Genomic DNA, 17,949 nt, shown 5'->3' with positions numbered 1-17,949 from the left:
AGGCCATAATTAAATGATCAAAAGGGAAAGCGAATAAGCGCTGTGCACAGTCGAAAGTTGTAAATATGCTTCCAGCCCCACGCTACTAATTATGTTCTGTGTTTTACTTATTTCGAATGTAAATCAATGCACAAGCAGTACAATGTGTCAGTGCAAGCAGTGCACGCAGGCAAGCTCTGGAGTCAATGCACCAAGCAGTACAATGAGTCAGTGCAAGCAGTTGAGAATGGCACTTGAAAATGTATCCCTTGTGGCACAACTCTGTCGTTTTCGTTTCATCAATTTACTCAAACATTATAGCCAGCTAATTGACAATTTTGCTTGCTTTATTCGAATTAATGAGCATAGAAGACAACAAAGACAAAACAATATACAAAATAAGATCAAAAGTTAGGCCAAGTAAGAGGAAAATTGCCTCGATAAAAGTGCCTCCTGTGGCATGTGTGTGTGTGTGTTCAATTATCCAACAGGAAAAGGAGTTCAATTAATTAAAAGTTCCTGCTGCTGCCTGTTGGGTTGCTCCTTTCCTTGTTCTTTTTCTCTTGTTGTTGTTTTTTCTTCATGCTTTGTTCCCTGTTTGGTTTTTGCTGCTGCTGTTGGTTGCTCTGCGGCTAAATGAGCCTCGAGGCGGCACTTGTTGTTGACATGTTTGTACTGGTCACAAACCCCAACCCCTCAAGTCCACCAACCACTGCTATGCTCCCTTGAAGCTGTTGTTTGAAAAATGCCTTTTTGATTTAGTCCATTAATTGCTTTCAAGTTGGTAACTTCTTTTCAACGTACTTTTGCCAGCCTGATGATTATTATTGCTGGCGCCCATTGTGCCGCGCAGAAGTTGCCAAAAAAGTTTCGCCCGGGAACACGAACACGAACACGAACACTCTAACGGCTGGCAGGGGGAGGCTTCCAGGCTTCGAGGGCAGGATGCCGATGAGTCGAGCATAATGAGTCGCGTCTCGCGAGGGCCCTGCGACTTTCAGCCTTTGGCAAAGGCCAACTTTGGCTACCAAAATGCGGCAGCTATGCGTCTATGAGGCTTTGCTCTGCTCTGCTTTCTCTTTTGGTCTGTCCTATGATCCTGGGCTGCTGTCTTTGGTCGCTAGAGTGGCAAATGTTTTTATTGCGCAAAAATAGACTGCGGCGCCCCCAGAGAACTGTAGCTGCGGCTTAAATGTTACGCATTCGCCAAGTGGGACGACAGCCACTTCAGTGGAAAGAGTGGAAATGGAAGCGACTCTCAAGAGGCGTGGGGGCGGGGGGACGGGTGTCGTTTTTCGCTTTTCCGCTTTTCCGCTTTTCCGCTTTTCGGTGTCTACTCGACAAGTTTGTTAAGCTGTTAAGTTATGGCAACATGTGTTGCACAAAGCGTACCACAGGGCTGCAGTGGTAGCGGTGGCGGCCAGCAAAAGAAAGGGCAACAGCGGCAGTCAGGCAGTCAGGCAGTCAGGCAGGAGGCAGGAGGAGGCAGCAACAAAAAGTCAAACTCAGATGCGAGGATACTAAAATAAACCAACTGGAAAAAGGCCGCGGCCCAGTGGCAGCGGTGGTAGTGACGGGGATAGGATACATGTACCGGCGGGTGGCCTACAGCTGGCAGAAGGCATGAACATGTCCATGTCAGTTGCACCATGATCCTGCTTAGGTTGGCATGGGGAGAGCACGGGGCATGCACATTAGGATTGTTCGCCGCAGAATGAAAACAATTTCCATTTTGGGGGTGAGGCTCCACTGTAGACAACTGCAAGCGCTGCTAACAATAAAAAGTTGAGGGTAAAGCAGGGCCATGCATGGGCATTATTAGCACCGCCCGCGGAGCAGTGCACGAAGCAGTGCAGAGTAAATCAAGCAGCGCAAAAATCCCTCCCTCGCTCGCTCGCCGCACACTGAGCGAAATCAAGCGAAACAATGCCACGTGCTGCAGGATTTCTTGCATTCGTTGGCAAAAACTTTGCTTGGAGATTAAGCAAACGAGTGGCTGCAGCCCCACCCATCGCACCCTCCTTGGGTGTCGCCTTTTGCCTTGGTGTCCTTGCCGTTGTCGCATTTCATTGACGTTGGCAATTGAAAAGTGCATCGCTTATGCAGATTTCAATTTCGATGACTTTCATGAGGTGAAATCAAAGGCCACCCACCCACCACCCAAGAAATAAAAGAAGTGCCACCAACTTTTTCACGAACAACAATTGAACGAGAGAGCGGAACAAGCGCTGAACAAGCAACGAACAAGCAATAAATTATTTGCTCAGTTTATTGCCAAAAGTTCAAGTGAAAAACAAAATCATTGAACAAATGCTTGTGCGAGACAGAAGGCAGAGCGTGACAGAGGGAGAGACTGATAGAAATGTGTCGCATCAAAAGAGTTGAAGCGCTGAAAGGGGGGGCAACGACGATGATGGCATGGCGGCTGTCTATCTCGCTCTCTTGTTTTCGAGGAGAACAAGAAACCGGAAGCTCAATTTCACAGTTTTTCCAAGGCAAGCTTCTAGCTTCTGGCTCCCCTTGGCCACTCCTTCCTCATTCAGCATTCTCTCACCTAGACGACAACACATTTAAGTACTTAAAACTTTTGTCCCCCCTCATACGTTTCAACACTTTTTGTTGCATGTTCCTTGTGTGTTCCTGTGTGTGTGTGTGTGTGTATTGGAGTCGTTGCTGCTACTTTTTGTTTGCTGTCTACACTTTGGCGGTGCGGCGTGAACGGAAACTAACGAAAAGTGGCCAAGGCAAGAAAACAATTGAAGCTCGTAATTTTCAACTTGAATTGATATTGTTTTTCCTGCCACTTGTTCCACCTCGAGGACACCCCTGAAGCTATAGCCACTGCTGCTGTATCCTTTTGTTTTCGTTAAATGTTTTTCTTGTTTTTCTTTGCACAACAAAGAAACAAAACAGAACGAAAGTCAGCCAGCCAGCCCAGTACCGGAAAGCACAAACGAAGGATGGAGCAGCGATAACAATGTATCACAAAACAATAACTTCAATTAGTATCTATGGCAGGCTGTCGCAACTCTCGCTCTCCCTCCCCTCTAGCTACAGTAAAAGTTTTCCGGTCTGCTCCTGCTGATTAAGTTAACACAACGAAAAACTGATTAAAACAAAACCCTGATTAGCCCCTGCCGCACACCTCTTGAAATTATGAACAACAGATTTGCGATTTGGGCAGCCGATTCAGACTTCCAGCTGGCTGGGGCAGATATCTCTCATCAGATTTATGGCGGCTCGGAGTTCGAAGCGACTGAATAAATCAGCCAAAGCCTGGGCCAAACTTCTGGCTGGCCCTTCTGCTCCCAGGGGCAACATTACATATTGGCCAACAAAATAATGAAAACAAATGCCAAAACATATGACACTAAATGCAATAATGTTGATCCCGATGGCAGATGCCGGCATTCCGTATCCCCGATCCATGAACACAATTTAATTTATTGACATTTGAGTTTAACAGCCATTTCTGCTGTGTGATTTTGACGTTTTATTGCTCCCCAGACCCAGACCAAAGCAGTGGGCCCTGATCCTTGCCCTGGCCCTGGCCCTGGCCCTGGCCCCTCTCCCTCGCCGTCACTTAATTTGTCAAGTTGCTTTTGGTCTGGTTAATTGTTTGTTTGTGCGCTTTATTGACAAGCGGCATTTGTTCATTAGATTTGTCAGCTTTGTCATTCATGTCATTTCTTATCCCCTAGCAGCTGTCCTTGCCGATTGCTTCTTGTCTTTGTGTTCGCTCGTGGCTTTTAACAAATGAGTTTTTCGAACAAATGGCTTTGATTTCGCTCTGTAATCTGCAGGAAAGTCAGCCAAAACGTTTAGTGGGTTTCGACTAATGCATATCCAGGGCTAAGTACAACATTTTCCTTCGGTTTTCCAAGCATTTGTTGTGAATTTTGCCTGCTTGCTGGAAGAAAACCAATCAACTGCTACTTCAGCTCTATCATAAAGCAAAAAGGAAAGGTAACTACGAATGACTCTCCCACTTTTTGGCTCAACTTCGTTGCTGAGGTAAGAACGAGGGAAACACAAACCAAACCAAAACCAGCAGCAGAACGTTTCCACATTCTTCTTTTTTTTCTTTGCGCTGCACAAAGACATAAATTCAATGTCTAGTGTCCGCATGGAGGAGAGCGCACACATCGACACATTTAGATATAATATGTACTCCATGGACATATGCAGGCAGAAGGCAGCTGGACACTGCCATGGAGTCCTGGCCAGTGCCCACATATGCGTCAAATGATGAAACTTTGTGTTTATTGTTCTTCTTGGCTGGGGCTCGGGCTGCTACATAACCAAAACCAAAGGCAGGCAAAGGAACAACAACAACAACAATAAGAACAACAGAAAATCTATGAGAAAAAAGAACGCACAAACTGTGGGCGAAACTTTTGTGGTGCTGCTGCGAAGGCAACGACTAGTTCTCCCTGGCATGTCCTTGAGATTGTCACTTGGCCAGCTACTACCGAATCGATGACGGAATCAGGAATGAACATGGTCGGGGCACGGGGCACGGGGCAACAAAACAAACTGAAGTAAAGAAGACTCCCACACATTGGCCAGCTGGAAAATTGTTGAAGAAAAAACCACCGCAGTTGCGGTCGTTCCTTGGATAAATCAAAGTCCTGGACACAAAAACTTTCGTTTTTGTTTTTTCTTTGCCAGGAGAACGGCAACGTGCGCTTGCCCATTTTCAGTTAAGTAATTGAACTTTTATCAAACATAAGTAAGGGCACGCAGCGAAAGAGAAAACTCACACAGAGTCCGTGTCCGTGTCCGAGTCAAAAGTAGTCCTGGGCAACAGTTCCCCGGACAAAAGACACTTGCCGAACGATGCAGAAGTTGAAATTGGACCATCAATTGATGAGGGAAATAGCAGCAGAACGATGGGAATATTTGTTTTGTATATTTTTAGTGAACAAAACTCGCATCGCTTTACCTTTGTGGCATCATTCCAGCATTCGACACACACACAAAACAGTTGAGTTTTTTGTTAAAAAATTCCAAATTCGTAAGAGGCAATGCCCGTCATTAGGTTGGAGTCCTCCGATGGTGTGGTTTTCGACACCGATGCCGAAACTGCCAAATGTTCGGGCACCATTAGACACATGCTGGAGGACTGCCGCCTGGAGGACGAGGTGAAGGAGCAACCCTTGATACCCGTGCCCAATGTGAACTCAACGACGCTGCAGAAAATCCTGAGCTGGGCACAGTACCACAGAAATGACGTTCCTCCCGCGGAAGATGACGAAACGGAGCAATGTCCCATTTGCCAGTGGGATGCCGACTTCCTGGCAACTGTGGATCAGGGCACGCTCTTCGAGCTGATCATGGCCGCCAATTACTTGGACATTAGGGCACTGCTGAATGCCGCCTGCCAGACGGTGGCCAACATGATCAAGGGCCACACACCCGACGAGATTCGCCTCATCTTCAACATTCCACGTGAGGCCACAGAAGAGGATTTGTGCGAAATTGAGAGCAGCGTCAGTAGCAGCGACAGCGAAGATGATAACTAAATTAATGGCAAAAATCTCTCTACACTGAGAAACCAAGTTGGAGTTTTTTTTTTCCATTTCCCCCAAACTTGCATGCGGCCAAACTTTCGATTGGAAAAGTTTCTCATGTGCATAATAATACGAAGGAGAGTGGAGCGAACTTTCGCTTTGACTGTGTACTTTTTTTTGTGCCCTTACCTGGTCAACATGTTGGCACGATTGACGGCCACCTCGGCCTCCACGCGGAAACGGTCCTGGGCATAGCGGTCGACCACGCCCTCGCCGAGATTCAGCGATGTGCCGGCCACACAATTGGAGCCCATCAAGTGCTGCTGCTCGATGTACTGCAGGAACTTGGAGACCAAATCTATTTTGCTGTCCCTGGCATTGATTACATCCGCCGTTAGCTGATTCGACTCCATGTTCTCCGCGTCTGTGTCGTCGTCGGTGCCCTCGACATCCTCGATGACCAGCTGCTTGGTGTTGTCATCGATTTGCACCTCCGGCGGATAGCCGTCGTCCATGGTTACCTCTGAGGTATCCAGCACAGCCTCAGACTCACCCTCGCCCTCGAAATGGATCTGGTTCACCTCCATGTTGGCCTGAGAGCGCGCCTCGGCGCCAGGACCTCCATTCCGATTGCCATCATCCATCCATCCATCTGTGGTGCTGCCGAGGCTGCGGCTGCGGCTGCGGCTGCTGCTGTCATTGAGCAGCTGCAAATCCTCAAAGGGCAACCTGGCATTTGACTGCTTCTTTGCCGCGTTGACATCATCATCATCATCATCATCGTCATCGTCATCGGCATCGACTTCAGCGATATTGTCGTCATTGTTGAAGGCATCGTTTTCACTGCGTGAATGCGAGTAATCGAGACGGTAATCGGATTCTGTAGAGTCTCTTGAGCGGCGTCCAGTGTCGCTTTCGTCTCCTCGTTTGCCTCCCTGCCAGCTGCTGCCGTTCACTGGCAGCAGACGTGTTCTTGCCCCATGATGAGGCGCAAATTTCACAATTTTCGGCATGGAAGTGGTCGATAACGGTTCGTCCTCATCCTCATCCACATCCACATCCAGCTCCTGGGAGTCTTCCATGGCCGCTTCATCCTCCGCGTAATTGGCATCATCAATGTTGGCACGCAGAAATGGCCGCCGTTGCAGAGCTCCATCGGCTGCACCTGTGGCACGTGTCGAAGTTGATTTGACAACTGCCGCTGCTACCGTAGGGAACGTTGGCTGGGGCTGGGGCTGTGGCATGGGCGAGGGCGTGGGCGTGGGCGTGGCAGTCAAGCCAACGACAACATTCTGGTAAGCCGACTCTAATGAATTCTCCAAATCAATCTCGTCCGCCAATTGCATGACCTCACTGAGAGCGGCCGTGTCCTCGTTCTCATCCTCATCCTCATGGTCCTCGTCGTCGTTGGTGGGTGGGCGACCCTGCAGATGTTCGGCCTCTGCGAGGCTGCGATGATTCTTGGCCGGATGGAGCACACCCAGGCTCTTGTCCACGCTCTTTCGAATGCTCTCGTTGATTTTCTTCTTATGCAATTTGCGTATTTTATGCGTGACTGGGGCGCTTGTTGTGCCACCTGCCTCAGGGTGTGGCGTGGGCGTGACTGGGCTGGGGCGTGCGAGGCTGGTACCGCCACTTGTGTCATTGCTGTTGATGTTTGTGCTGTGCAGCAGATGGGAGGTGCGGGAGCGCCCGTGGCGAATGTTGAAGCTGTCGCCAGCCGCCATCAGGGTTTCAGCTTCCGCTTTGTTGCGAGTCCGTGGGGATCCAATGGGTGTTGCGGCTTCTAGATCTGACGCCGCCGCCGCCACCGCCTGGCCCTGTCCCTGCCCCAACTGCAGCAGAATCAATGGCAGCAGCATGCCCAACCACAGTAGCAGCCGACAGGCTTCAGGCCTCAGCCTTTGCCTTTCCGCTGCTCTCCGCCTGCTGCTGCTGCTGCTGCTGCTGTTGCTGCTCATTCCGAGGAACCTGCAGCGCCGACTGTTCTGGATTTGTTGTTGTACTCTGTGCCGCGGGTTCGCAGTCAATTGAATGGAATACCAATGCCCCTATGGTGCGCTATCCGCTGCTCTGGGGGCACACTTTGATTGGCTGATCGGCGCTTTGCCCTTCGGGTGTGTGTAGCGATCCTTTGTGTGGCTATCGATTGCGTTGTCGCTGGGCTCTGTGTGTCCTTCTGCTTACGCCAGCTGGAATGTTCGTTCAATCATCAAAGGCCAAAGCGAAAACATGATGCCCCCTCCGCGAGCGCGAGCCCATGGCCAGCGTAAAGACAGGGCCGTCATATTGCCTCCCCCCCTGGCTCCTTGCTGTATTTCTGTATCCTGTTACTCCGATGCGATGTTGAAACTGAAATGGTAAAAAGGAAAAGCAAACGATTAGCCAGACTTAAACTCAAAAGTAAGCATAAAGTTGATTGTTTTGTTATTGGTTTGGCAAAGGTTGGGACTAGAGCTCATTCTTTGTTGGCTTGCAAAATATTTGCTGTACTTTCTGTGATTTATTCGAGTCTCTTTTGTTGTTTACTTGCCACTAAAGCTGCGTGCCAGCGCAAGGTCGCACGTTCCAGCGGCTCTGTGTGCCTTGCTGGAAGAGAGTTGAGCTGGACGTGGACTTCTCTCTTAGCCACGTGCCCTTAGCCCACAAAAGCTTTGGCAGAACAACGCCGTCAGCCATCCTTTTCTCTCTCTCTCTCAAATATTCTCACAGGCAAAGGCGGCAATTAAAAATTTCCGCATCTACGCAGAAGGCAACAAAAATAAATAATTGTTTCCCCAGGCAGCAAAATATTGCGCATACGCCGCTGTGTATCGCTCAGTGGCGTAATGCATTGTGGCAAGTGAAAGGCAGGGGGGAATCTCCTCTTTTGATTGTCAGCTTGGGGACTGAACACTGCTGGATGCCTCTCAATGGGAAGGTGCTGTGGGCAGGAGCTGGCAGAACTGCCAGTGCTGGCAACTGAGTGAACATAAATAAAAGTGTACGGCCACAATTCGCATAAATATTATGGCGCTAACAAATTATATGCCATTTAAATGTAATACCCACTAATTCTGCAAAAGAAAATCCACTCGCGAAAGCTACCAGATTTCAGTGGAAGGCAGCGCCACATCCACATCCACATCCACATCCAGTTCTAATTTCGAATTTTATGAGCCATAAAAATTGCTTCAAGGCAAGGCCAAAACATCAACAGACAACAGACAACAGACCGTAGCACAAAAGCAACAGCCAGCAGGGCAGAGAGTGTGGCAGCAGCAAGAGTAATTGACACCCATGCAGCCAGCGACGAGGCAGAGCAGCTGGACTATGGGCCTTAGCCTCAGATAAACGAGAAATTCATGAAACATTTTTTAAAGTTTTGCCTTGAACTGAATCAAAATGATTTATTTTGTCGTTGCATTAATATTCTATTAGAATCGCGAACTATGCAGCAATCTGGCAGCGTCAGCAACCAGTTGAACCAAGTTTTCCACAGCGTCAAAGGCAAGTGGGGAAAATGGCACACAGTAAGTGGCAGAGTAAATGTCAAATCAGCTGCTGCTTTAGCATGGATATCCAAAAATCAAAATGGAAAACACTTATGCATTTTTTACACACGAATTTGTCGTGTATCCGTTTTGTTTTTCCCCTGGGGGGTTGCAAGGTTGCCAGCGAATCCAACAATAAATAAACAATTGGTCTTGGCGGACAGAGCTAAGGAGAGAGGGAGGGAAAGCGGGGGTGGGATTATAAAGTTGGACAGTTCTATTTATGTACTAAATATTACTAAATGTCACAGAGACAGAGGTTCCCAAAATGCTTTCTACGTTTTTCGCAGCGAGCGGAGAAGTTCTGCTGGCTTTTGGTTAACCTCTGAACACACCTCACCCTGGAACCCCTCCACCGTGTGTCCGACACGGCTAATGCATTACGAAAGACGAGAAAGCGTCGGGGGGGAACATTCCCATGCACTTAACCCTTGACACACTCTTGACCCCAGCAGCAACTATGTATGTACATCCTCCTCCGTGCGTTGACAGCTCCGCTTTTCCTGACTTCATTCCCCATTCTCCATTCTGTTTTTCCTCATTTTTTTTTTTTTGCAGAAGCTTGCCGCCCCTTTCATGGCTAAGTGGCTGCAGGTGGTGCAAGGCAGTTGGCTCAAACTCTGCTCCCACCCATGCCACATGTCTCCCATCTCCCATCTCTCATCTATCTGGGAAAACAAACAGGAATCCAATTTGGTGAGAGCAGCAATTGCATTGGTAGAGGTGAACCAGCAAAACTGTGACCTGTGTGCGCAGCTTGATTAATTGCCCATGGCCAGCACTGGTAATACTATGCTGGGAATTCTGATTCGAAGGGGTCTGAAACTCCGAAGAACCCATCCAAAGTATTCACTTGGCACTCTTGTTTTTTGCTTCAAATTTATGCAAACACATTAACAGCGAGCTGCGTGCCAGTGACAAAGTTTTTAGCATTAAATTAAATTCAAGTAATTTTTCTGCCTTTGCCAGTGGCGGAAGGAAGGAAATGTCTTTGGCCAAAATAGCAAAAAAGCAAGCGGAAGCAGAAACAGGAACACAGGCAGGTGTGGGATACCTGTGCATGGGGATACCCTAATGGAAATGAATCCCTGGGAGACAAATTCTCTACTTGCACAAGCAGCCAACTCTCTTGGCTTAGGGTAGTTGAAAAATTTAGCAGCATCAGCATCAGCGTCACCCGTCATCTCCATTTCCATTTCCATTTCATCAAGAGAGTGCCAGCCATCACCTTTGTTGGGTAATTCACATTATGTGCTGGCTGGCAAACAAACAAAAACATCAACAGAAAGAGCAGGTTGAAAAAAAGAGAAAGGCGAAAAAATGACATTTGACTTTTAAATTGGATAATTTTTCGCTCCATTCCAGTAGAGAGAGAGAGAGAGGCGACCTGTTTGCCTGGCATTCGTACAATATTAATGCCATGGAAATGTAATTGATTTTTGGTCAAAACTCATTAATTCTGCAGCCTCGTCAGGTGCTGTCGACAATTTGATTGATTTCGATTTGAATTTAATTTCAAATTTAAACAGCATAAAGGGGAGAGACCCGCGTCTCTGCTGCACAGGCTCTTCGGTTATGTATGGAGAGTCAAACAAGATGCTTTCAATTTGCATACAAATGATGCACACATCGGCCGATCAGCTGATGCAGAGACGCACTACTCAACCTGAGTTGGATATGGCTTTGTGGGGGATTGGGATATGGTGTGTATTCTTTACAGCCACTAATACCAGCAACAAAAATCACATAAAACGCAAGCAAATTGCTCAGATTATGAGCCACTTGGGCGCTTGGCTTTGCCTCTCTATACGACGACTACGCCAGTGTACGTATCCTGCCAAAGCGGAAGAGGGAGATAAAAATGGCAATGTGTAAGGAGGGGATGATTCCCTGTGTGTGTGTGTGTGTGTGCGGGAGTACTGCGTTTTTATGAGCTGGCAAACATGCTTTGAGAATTTATGAAAATAAAAATTGCAAAAGCCAAAAGCCAAAAGACAGGCAACAGTCGAGCTGCTGCTCCACTCCCTTTCTCTGCCTTTGAGCAAAAACTGTTTCCTTCATTAGCTACCATTTGTGGATTAAAACGAAGTCGCATCCGTTCCATCTCTCTCTCTCCCGATGCTTGTGTGCCGGGTATTTATTTATTTATTTGTTTGTTTGCTTTGCTTGTCTCCAGCTCCTGCTCCTGGCTCCCCTGATTTCTTGCGTAGGTGTTTGTGCGCTTTGTATTATTTAAGCTTTTGCGGATGTGGAAGTACAGTGTTTTTCTATGCTAGTAAACGAAAATTTCAGCTGCTAAGCTGTTCCGACTGATTGAATATCAAAGGCTGGCAAGCAGTGAAAACTCGTGACAAGCAGTGCAATGCAGTGAAAACTTGGAGCTTCGATTTTAAAACATTGATGGTTCATTGATTCACTGCTTTAAGTATCTCTGCCTGTGTGCCATAAGCCCAGCAAAGTCTTCCAAATACCCAACACATGCAGGCTGAGGACATGGGCAGCGATAAGCCAGCAGCTCAGCCTCGTTTCGGTAGGGAAGAAGACACATAAATACCTCGCGTATTATTTTTACATAATTGCTTTGGCTGTATGGGAACATATGGCATACAATATTATCCATGGGAGTACGTGTGTGTGTGTGTATTGTTCATTGTTTATTCTGCCGCCTCACGCATAATGGAATCTCATGAAAATGGGTTCGGATTTGCACAAGGCTTAAGGACACAGAGAGACACACACGATTCGGATATACTTATTTCAGTTATTTCTCCCTCTCTTTGGCTCTCTCTGGGTACGTGATGTCAGGGAAGCGAGTGGCAAATGGCAGATTATGTCGCCAGACATTAAATCACCTGGCAGCAGGTAAAATATATGAGATGCTTAAGCAAAATCAATTCTATTTATACGTGAGCGCATAAATTGCACACAGTAACAGACTACCAGAGCGTGAGTCCCAGTCCCAGTCCCAGTCCCATTCAGAGACGTGTGTGGCACATGCTCGAGGCAGACACACAGTCAGCCAGGCGGCAATCGCAATAAAATTGAGCTGCGTATTGCTAATCCAGTTTCTGGATTCACTCTCTCGCAAACCGAATCAAACCCAAAACCCCATGCAGGCCCAACGTTAAACTGTTCATTTAATGCGAAATTTATAACCGGAATTGAGAATATACAAAACAAAAATGAAGTAGCTGGCACGTGGCTGGGCTTTTCTTTGAAATTTGCCCAAAGGGAGCCAATGATTTGCCGTTTACTATGAATTTTATAATATTAAAAGAATATTTAAGGCCATGGGGCAGAAATCAATGTACTCTAGCGTATGACTAGGGAGGAGGGAAGTTAAATCGTTTGCTAATGTTTCATCAGCAGGAACGAACACCAGCCGAGACCCACGTCAAATTGTGAGTTTTTGGTATGCGCATAATTTTCATAAATCCCGAATAATAATTAAAAAAACAAAAAATAAACATTCTTCTTCCATATTAACGCCATTTGGTGGGCGTTTCTACGCTCACACTCTCCTCCTCCCTCCCCGTCTGCTGGTGTCACAAGCAGCGTTTTGATGTTTCATTATGGTTGGTGGAGGGAGGGAAAATCCAAATTTCAAAGCATATTCGAGGCCATTAAGGAATAATATGGAAAGTGCCCCCCAAAAAGTTAGTCTAAATATTTTGTTATATTTGCCTTAAGCATTGACCTTGGACAATCGCAGGCCAATAAATCGAAAGCCAGACAATGTCTAGCCGGCAAATGAGAGCCAGCCCGGGCCATGTGCGTATACGCCATGTGGCACGAACGGCACTCGAATATTGGCCATTGTTAATGCAGTGGCTGAGAAAGTTTTGTGCCTTTTAAACGGCTGCCCACTTAATGGACAAAATGTGTAGCCATAAATTGGCCAAAGGAACTTTACACAAAAAAAGCAAAGCGAGCATAAATATAAAATAAATATATAAAGAAGAAACGAGAAGCAAATCCGAGAGGAGAAGAACTCAAAGTCAAAGCCAAAGCTCAGTCAAATGGAATTCGCCCTAATTTATGGCACTCTGTGGGGCTCTGGGCTTTGGGCCCACACTCCACAACTCCACAACAACATCGAGGGCCAATATAAAACATGACGCTGCTCCTTTATTGACCAGCCAGAGACCGGAGACGAACAATCGAAAGGCAAATCGCCAGAGCAGCCCCCGAAAGGCAAATCCCAAGAGTCGGGGCCAGAGATCCCCAGAAATGCGCAGAAATTCGCTCGAGTAAGCACAAACCGAATCGTACTGAAACTATTAACTAAATTATCGACAAGCGGAGGCAGGCATAATGTGTAAGTGTGCCTCGTAAAGAACCCAAAAGTCCCAACGATGACGCCATGAGGCGTTGAACAATTTTAAAGCCAACACCAGCCAGCAGGCAAAACGGAAGCGGAAATACGAAAATAAGTTAAATGCTCATCAATAACACTTCCTTTTCCTTTGGAGCAGTACGGATTTTGTATTTTCCTTTTCCCTTTTTTTGTTTCTTGTTTTATATGTAATGTGATTTATGACAACATTCTTTTTTGTGGCCGATCACCAAGTCCCTGTCCCTGTCCCTGTCGCTGTGGTTAGCCGCTCTCCCTCTCTCTCTATCTCTCTCTTGTGTTTGCTCATGTATAAGTAATCAAATCCAATTTTCTTAATGGGCTTCAATGCGCGGGCCGATTGCTTTCCCATCTGTTTAGTGAAATTCCACCAGTTTGCCGTTTGCGAGGATTTTGGGCCACATTTTTGTGCTGTTGTGGCATACAAAAACAAATGTTGAAATTTAAAGCGGTGCAAAAAGGGAACGAAGCGGCAAGCCCCAAGAGCTCAGATTTTAATTTCCTGGCCATGTCAATCAATTTGCCAGGACCTTGAACGTGAAATGTCTCTCGCTGTGGTGCTTCTGCATTGGTTGTGTGAATGGGACGAGGGCAGAAGCGTGGGCGAGGCAGGAAGAGCTGCTTGCTGACGAGCACGTGCCAGGACCTGAAAACAGGTAAATGTCAGCGCGATGTGGACTCCTTTATAGACTCCTGCGTGCCCATGCAGTACTCATATTGAGAGACAGCTCCCTTGAGCGTCGAGGCCAAGGGTCATTTGCATTTGGATTCGCTTTTTTTTTATCACAGCTCGTAAATTAATAAAAGCAAAGAAGAACAAGTGAAGCAGCGACACAATCAACGCGCCTGGAATGACGACAATGGCCACATTAAAGAATACAAAGCAAACACACTTAAAAAAGGATACAAAAGGATATACACATGGCAGTGAGTGTATGCAAACACACACGCACAGCTGGCAAATGGTAGTCTTATTTATGTGTATTTCACACACAACATTAGAGTTTACTTTCGCTTTTAGTCGAGCATACCCCCCAGCGGGCAGTGGGTATGTGCCGCAGCAGCAGACAGGTAAAGGGATGGCAACTGGTGTTGCCACAGTTCGTTCATGGTCTGAGGTGGGGTTGGACCCACACGCACGAATTGTCAGTCAAGTGACGGTGAAATGCTTGTCTTTTGCCTCCCATGGCATTGTCCTTTGTGTGTTCACGCACACACACACAAGTGACAATTTGAGATGACAATTTTCGCTCGCTCGCTCGCTCGCGTGTCCTTGCCCAAAGTCTGCATTCAGGCTTCAACCTTGACACCTGTGTGTGTGTGTGTGTGTGTCGGCTGACTGAAGTTTTGTGAGCTTCAATTGGAGCTGCGACAGTCAGATGAAAGTTGTGCAGTTGTAAATGATATTCGTGGGTAAAGTTCTGTGCAGCTGCCGGCTGCAACTTGATTTGGTGCGAGAGATCTCTCTTTAGGCGGTGCGTCGCATAACTCACTTTTACAGGACAACCTGCTGCCGGGGTAGGGGACAATCTTTGCTGCAGTGCCACCTTCAGAGGTAGACAGAAACAACCAAGTTGCCAACGACACTTGGCCAAAGCAATCCCCAGTCCCCAATCCACAATGCACCAATAAAACCAGCCCGTCCAGTCGCCCATTTGTTTCCCGAGAACCGCAGCAATTGTTGCCCTTTTTGCTTGAGTTTCAATCACAGACAAGGCCAAAAGGAAGCCTCACCTGAGGCTGAGGCGACCACCGCAGTCGGCAAAGAGCAGCGAAAAGCGAAATCGAACAAAGAAGGCACAAATCATCGGCAGGAACTGGCGGAGAGAAGTAGAAAGTGAGAAGAAAAAAAGGGCAAAGAGACGGGCATTCTGCTGCATTGCTCGCAACTCAACTTTGCCATTCGCTGGCAATTATTTTGCCCCTGAACCCCGCGGGAATTCGTACTCCTTCCATTTTCTTTGACGTGGCCAAGACAATCATCTCGGCAGAAGTCTCCTCTGCCGCTGTGATTTGTGATGAACAGAACATCGTAGATCGAAGTTAATAAAAGGAAACCTAAATCTACTCTCGATGAGATGATGAACTAAATAACCTTTCGACTCGTCCGGTCCGTCAGCTGATGCTTAAAGCGTTGCAAGTCCATGGCAATTAACGATTGTGTGTGTGGCATGCCACTGGCTGTCAATCAGGGGGCTGGGCAAATGTATTTAAAAGCGTTTAAATAATTGATTTGTCTGGTCACCACACCGCAATCACGACGAGTTAATTAATGTTCAACACGCAACAATCATAACGTATTTAGTATGGACTTAAGGGGAGTAATCGTTTGCCCCTCGGCCCAAACTCTCGTGTCTGTCCACTTGTGGCACGATAAAATGCCTAAATTGTTTAACAATGGGGCGTGACAGCAGGTCAACCGAAAGGCTCAAATTATCCCTTTTGGGGTGAGCTATCAGTGTTTTACCGACTGAAATTCGTTGGCCTTTCGGTCAATCAATTAGATTGATTGCCTCAAATGAGATGTGAGCGCAGTTGGGGGCGCACCTAATTAATTGGTTGCATGTCAACTGGCCAGTAGGAGTAGCAAGAGCGCCACAAAAGTGAGCCACAAAATGTAGAAAATGTTTAACTTTGAGTGTAATTAGGGCACATCCCAGTGGACAGAGTAGATACACAGATTCTACTAGCATTCTGCGCTAAAATGTAACCAAAAAACGAAAACCAAAGTCAAAGCGCTTAAGCCGATTCGGTGGTCAAAAGCAGTCGACTAAAATAAACGAAGTTTCCATCAAAACCAGGCACAAGCAAAGGTGCAAAGGGATGGGAGTGCATCCAGGGAATAGATATAGAGATTGAGTTTACTGAATAACATAACAGCTTGTCATTTATTTTGCGTTTTGATAATTGCATTTTGTTAATGAATTTGCATGGATTTGGCACCGAATTATAATTTAATACATACAAAACACATGCCAAAAGCAGACGTAGATGCAGACACACACAGCATGCGGGAGATTGACTGGCAAAACATGGCATAAGTTATAATAAAGCCAGACAAGGGGGGGAATTAAGTAGTTATAAAATTATGCAAATTCCGCCCTACGTAAGCTGGCTGAAAAGCTTAAGCAAAATTCGTATGGAAATATGGAACTTGAATAGGAACTTGAACACATGTACGGATGGCGCTTGGTCATTTATCAACTCTCTCCCAGCGCTAGTCCTCCATTTAATGTTTCAGACATCAGCATTGGCTTAGCTGAAAAGCAACTTTAAAAGAACAAAAAGAAAAAAGCTCAAATGAAAGCGAAACCAGCAGGTAAAGAATGCGATGATAAGACAACAGCCAGCGGCTATTTACTCAGAGCAAAAATATAACGGAACAACAAAGAAATTCATTGCGTGATGAGTACGGTCCGAAAGCTGCTTAAAGCTTTGTGCATGCAAGTGTCAGGCGGTAGAGCAAAGACAAAGCGAGAGTGAGAGAGTCCGAACGAAGCAGAAGAGAAGCTTTCAGACGCTTTTCGTATATCGCTTGATCTCGCTTGCAGCGAAAATGTTTCTCTTACTTATTCTTGTACTTTTTCTAAATATATAGACATAGGCACTCTCTTTCATGACGATAATTTCTGTTTATCTTACACTTTTACCATATTTTCTGCAAGTGTATGCAAATAGATAACTGTAACTGGTACTCGGGGGGGGTTTGGGTGTTTGGTCAATGGGAAACTGCAGGCATCAGCTTGACGCATTCAGATTTAAGCTTGAAGCTGTGTAAATTTGCATTCATAAAGCACAAGCGGCGGCCAGAAGTTGCCCAAGCCCAACCCGAAGCCCATTTGTATGCAAAGTTCAGCTACGCGTATGAATGGGCCGAGCAGCGGGGGAGGGTGAGCGGAAGGGCGGAAGGGCGGAAGAGTAAGTCGCGGATACGCCTTCCTGTGAGCGTGTGGTGCGTGCAGGTAAATGCTTCAAATTAAGACAATCATTAGAAACAGAAGGGCTGCGCGTGGCGGAAGGGCAGCGGGAAAGGGGGTAAGGGATGGCGGTTCGCCACTTGGCAGGTGGCAAGCAATTAACTTGAATTACGCGTATAATAACTCTGCAGATTCTGCAGGACACAAATCCGCTTAACGACATCCACAAGATGCCCAGCTCATTTCCCAGAAATTTTGCCAAATTAATTCTACCCATTAGGTGTTGATGGAATTTTTTTTGTAGGGCACAAAGGCCAAAGAGTTTAATCAGTTTACCCAGGGAATGCTCCAGGAAGAAGCCAAAGAACGTAGGAAAACAGGTCCAAGAGTGCGGAAATGTGCAGGAGTGAGAATAAAATACAATTTCACACTTCGCCAGGCAACGGGAGGCCAGGGAGGCAGGAGGCTGGTGGCTGGCGGCTGGCGGCTTATGCATGATTTTTCGGCCTCTCCACTTGCCCCACACACGTACGAGTATTGGCGTATCCTCGCCGCTGGCTTCTTGGCCTCATATTAATTAATTGACTTGCGACTCTGTACCCCCACCATTTTTGGCTGACATGAGCATTAACACCCTGAGCCTGTGGCACGTC

General features: G+C 46.8%; 2 protein-coding genes across 2 annotated transcripts in view; one reads left to right on the top strand and one right to left on the bottom strand.

The window, feature by feature from the left end:
• LOC117580399 overlaps nt 1-17,949 on the bottom strand; it is a 43,550-nt gene that overhangs the window by 24,778 nt on the left and 823 nt on the right. The window contains exon 2 of the mRNA XM_034266948.1: nt 5,682-7,844. Within this exon, the coding sequence (XP_034122839.1) occupies nt 5,682-7,453 (1,772 nt within the window). The 5' untranslated portion in view covers nt 7,454-7,844. The remainder of the gene's footprint in view (nt 1-5,681; nt 7,845-17,949) is intronic.
• On the top strand, nt 4,877-5,536 carry LOC117580453 (S-phase kinase-associated protein 1). The gene is made up of 2 exons (XM_034267025.1): nt 4,877-4,888; nt 4,972-5,536. The coding sequence occupies exon 2, from the start codon at nt 5,007-5,009 to the stop codon at nt 5,502-5,504; it is 498 nt and encodes a 165-aa protein (XP_034122916.1). The 5' UTR covers nt 4,877-4,888; nt 4,972-5,006; the 3' UTR covers nt 5,505-5,536.

This window comes from Drosophila guanche, unplaced genomic scaffold, assembly GCF_900245975.1.
Source record: "Drosophila guanche unplaced genomic scaffold, DGUA_6, whole genome shotgun sequence".
Classification (NCBI taxonomy): domain Eukaryota; kingdom Metazoa; phylum Arthropoda; class Insecta; order Diptera; family Drosophilidae; genus Drosophila; species Drosophila guanche.
This window is presented reverse-complemented; position numbering and strand designations above follow the sequence as displayed.

Bases quoted from the DNA above. Each gene is read 5' to 3' on its own strand.
- LOC117580453 (XM_034267025.1), top strand. From the start codon at position 5,007: ATGCCCGTCATTAGGTTGGAGTCCTCCGATGGTGTGGTTTTCGACACC.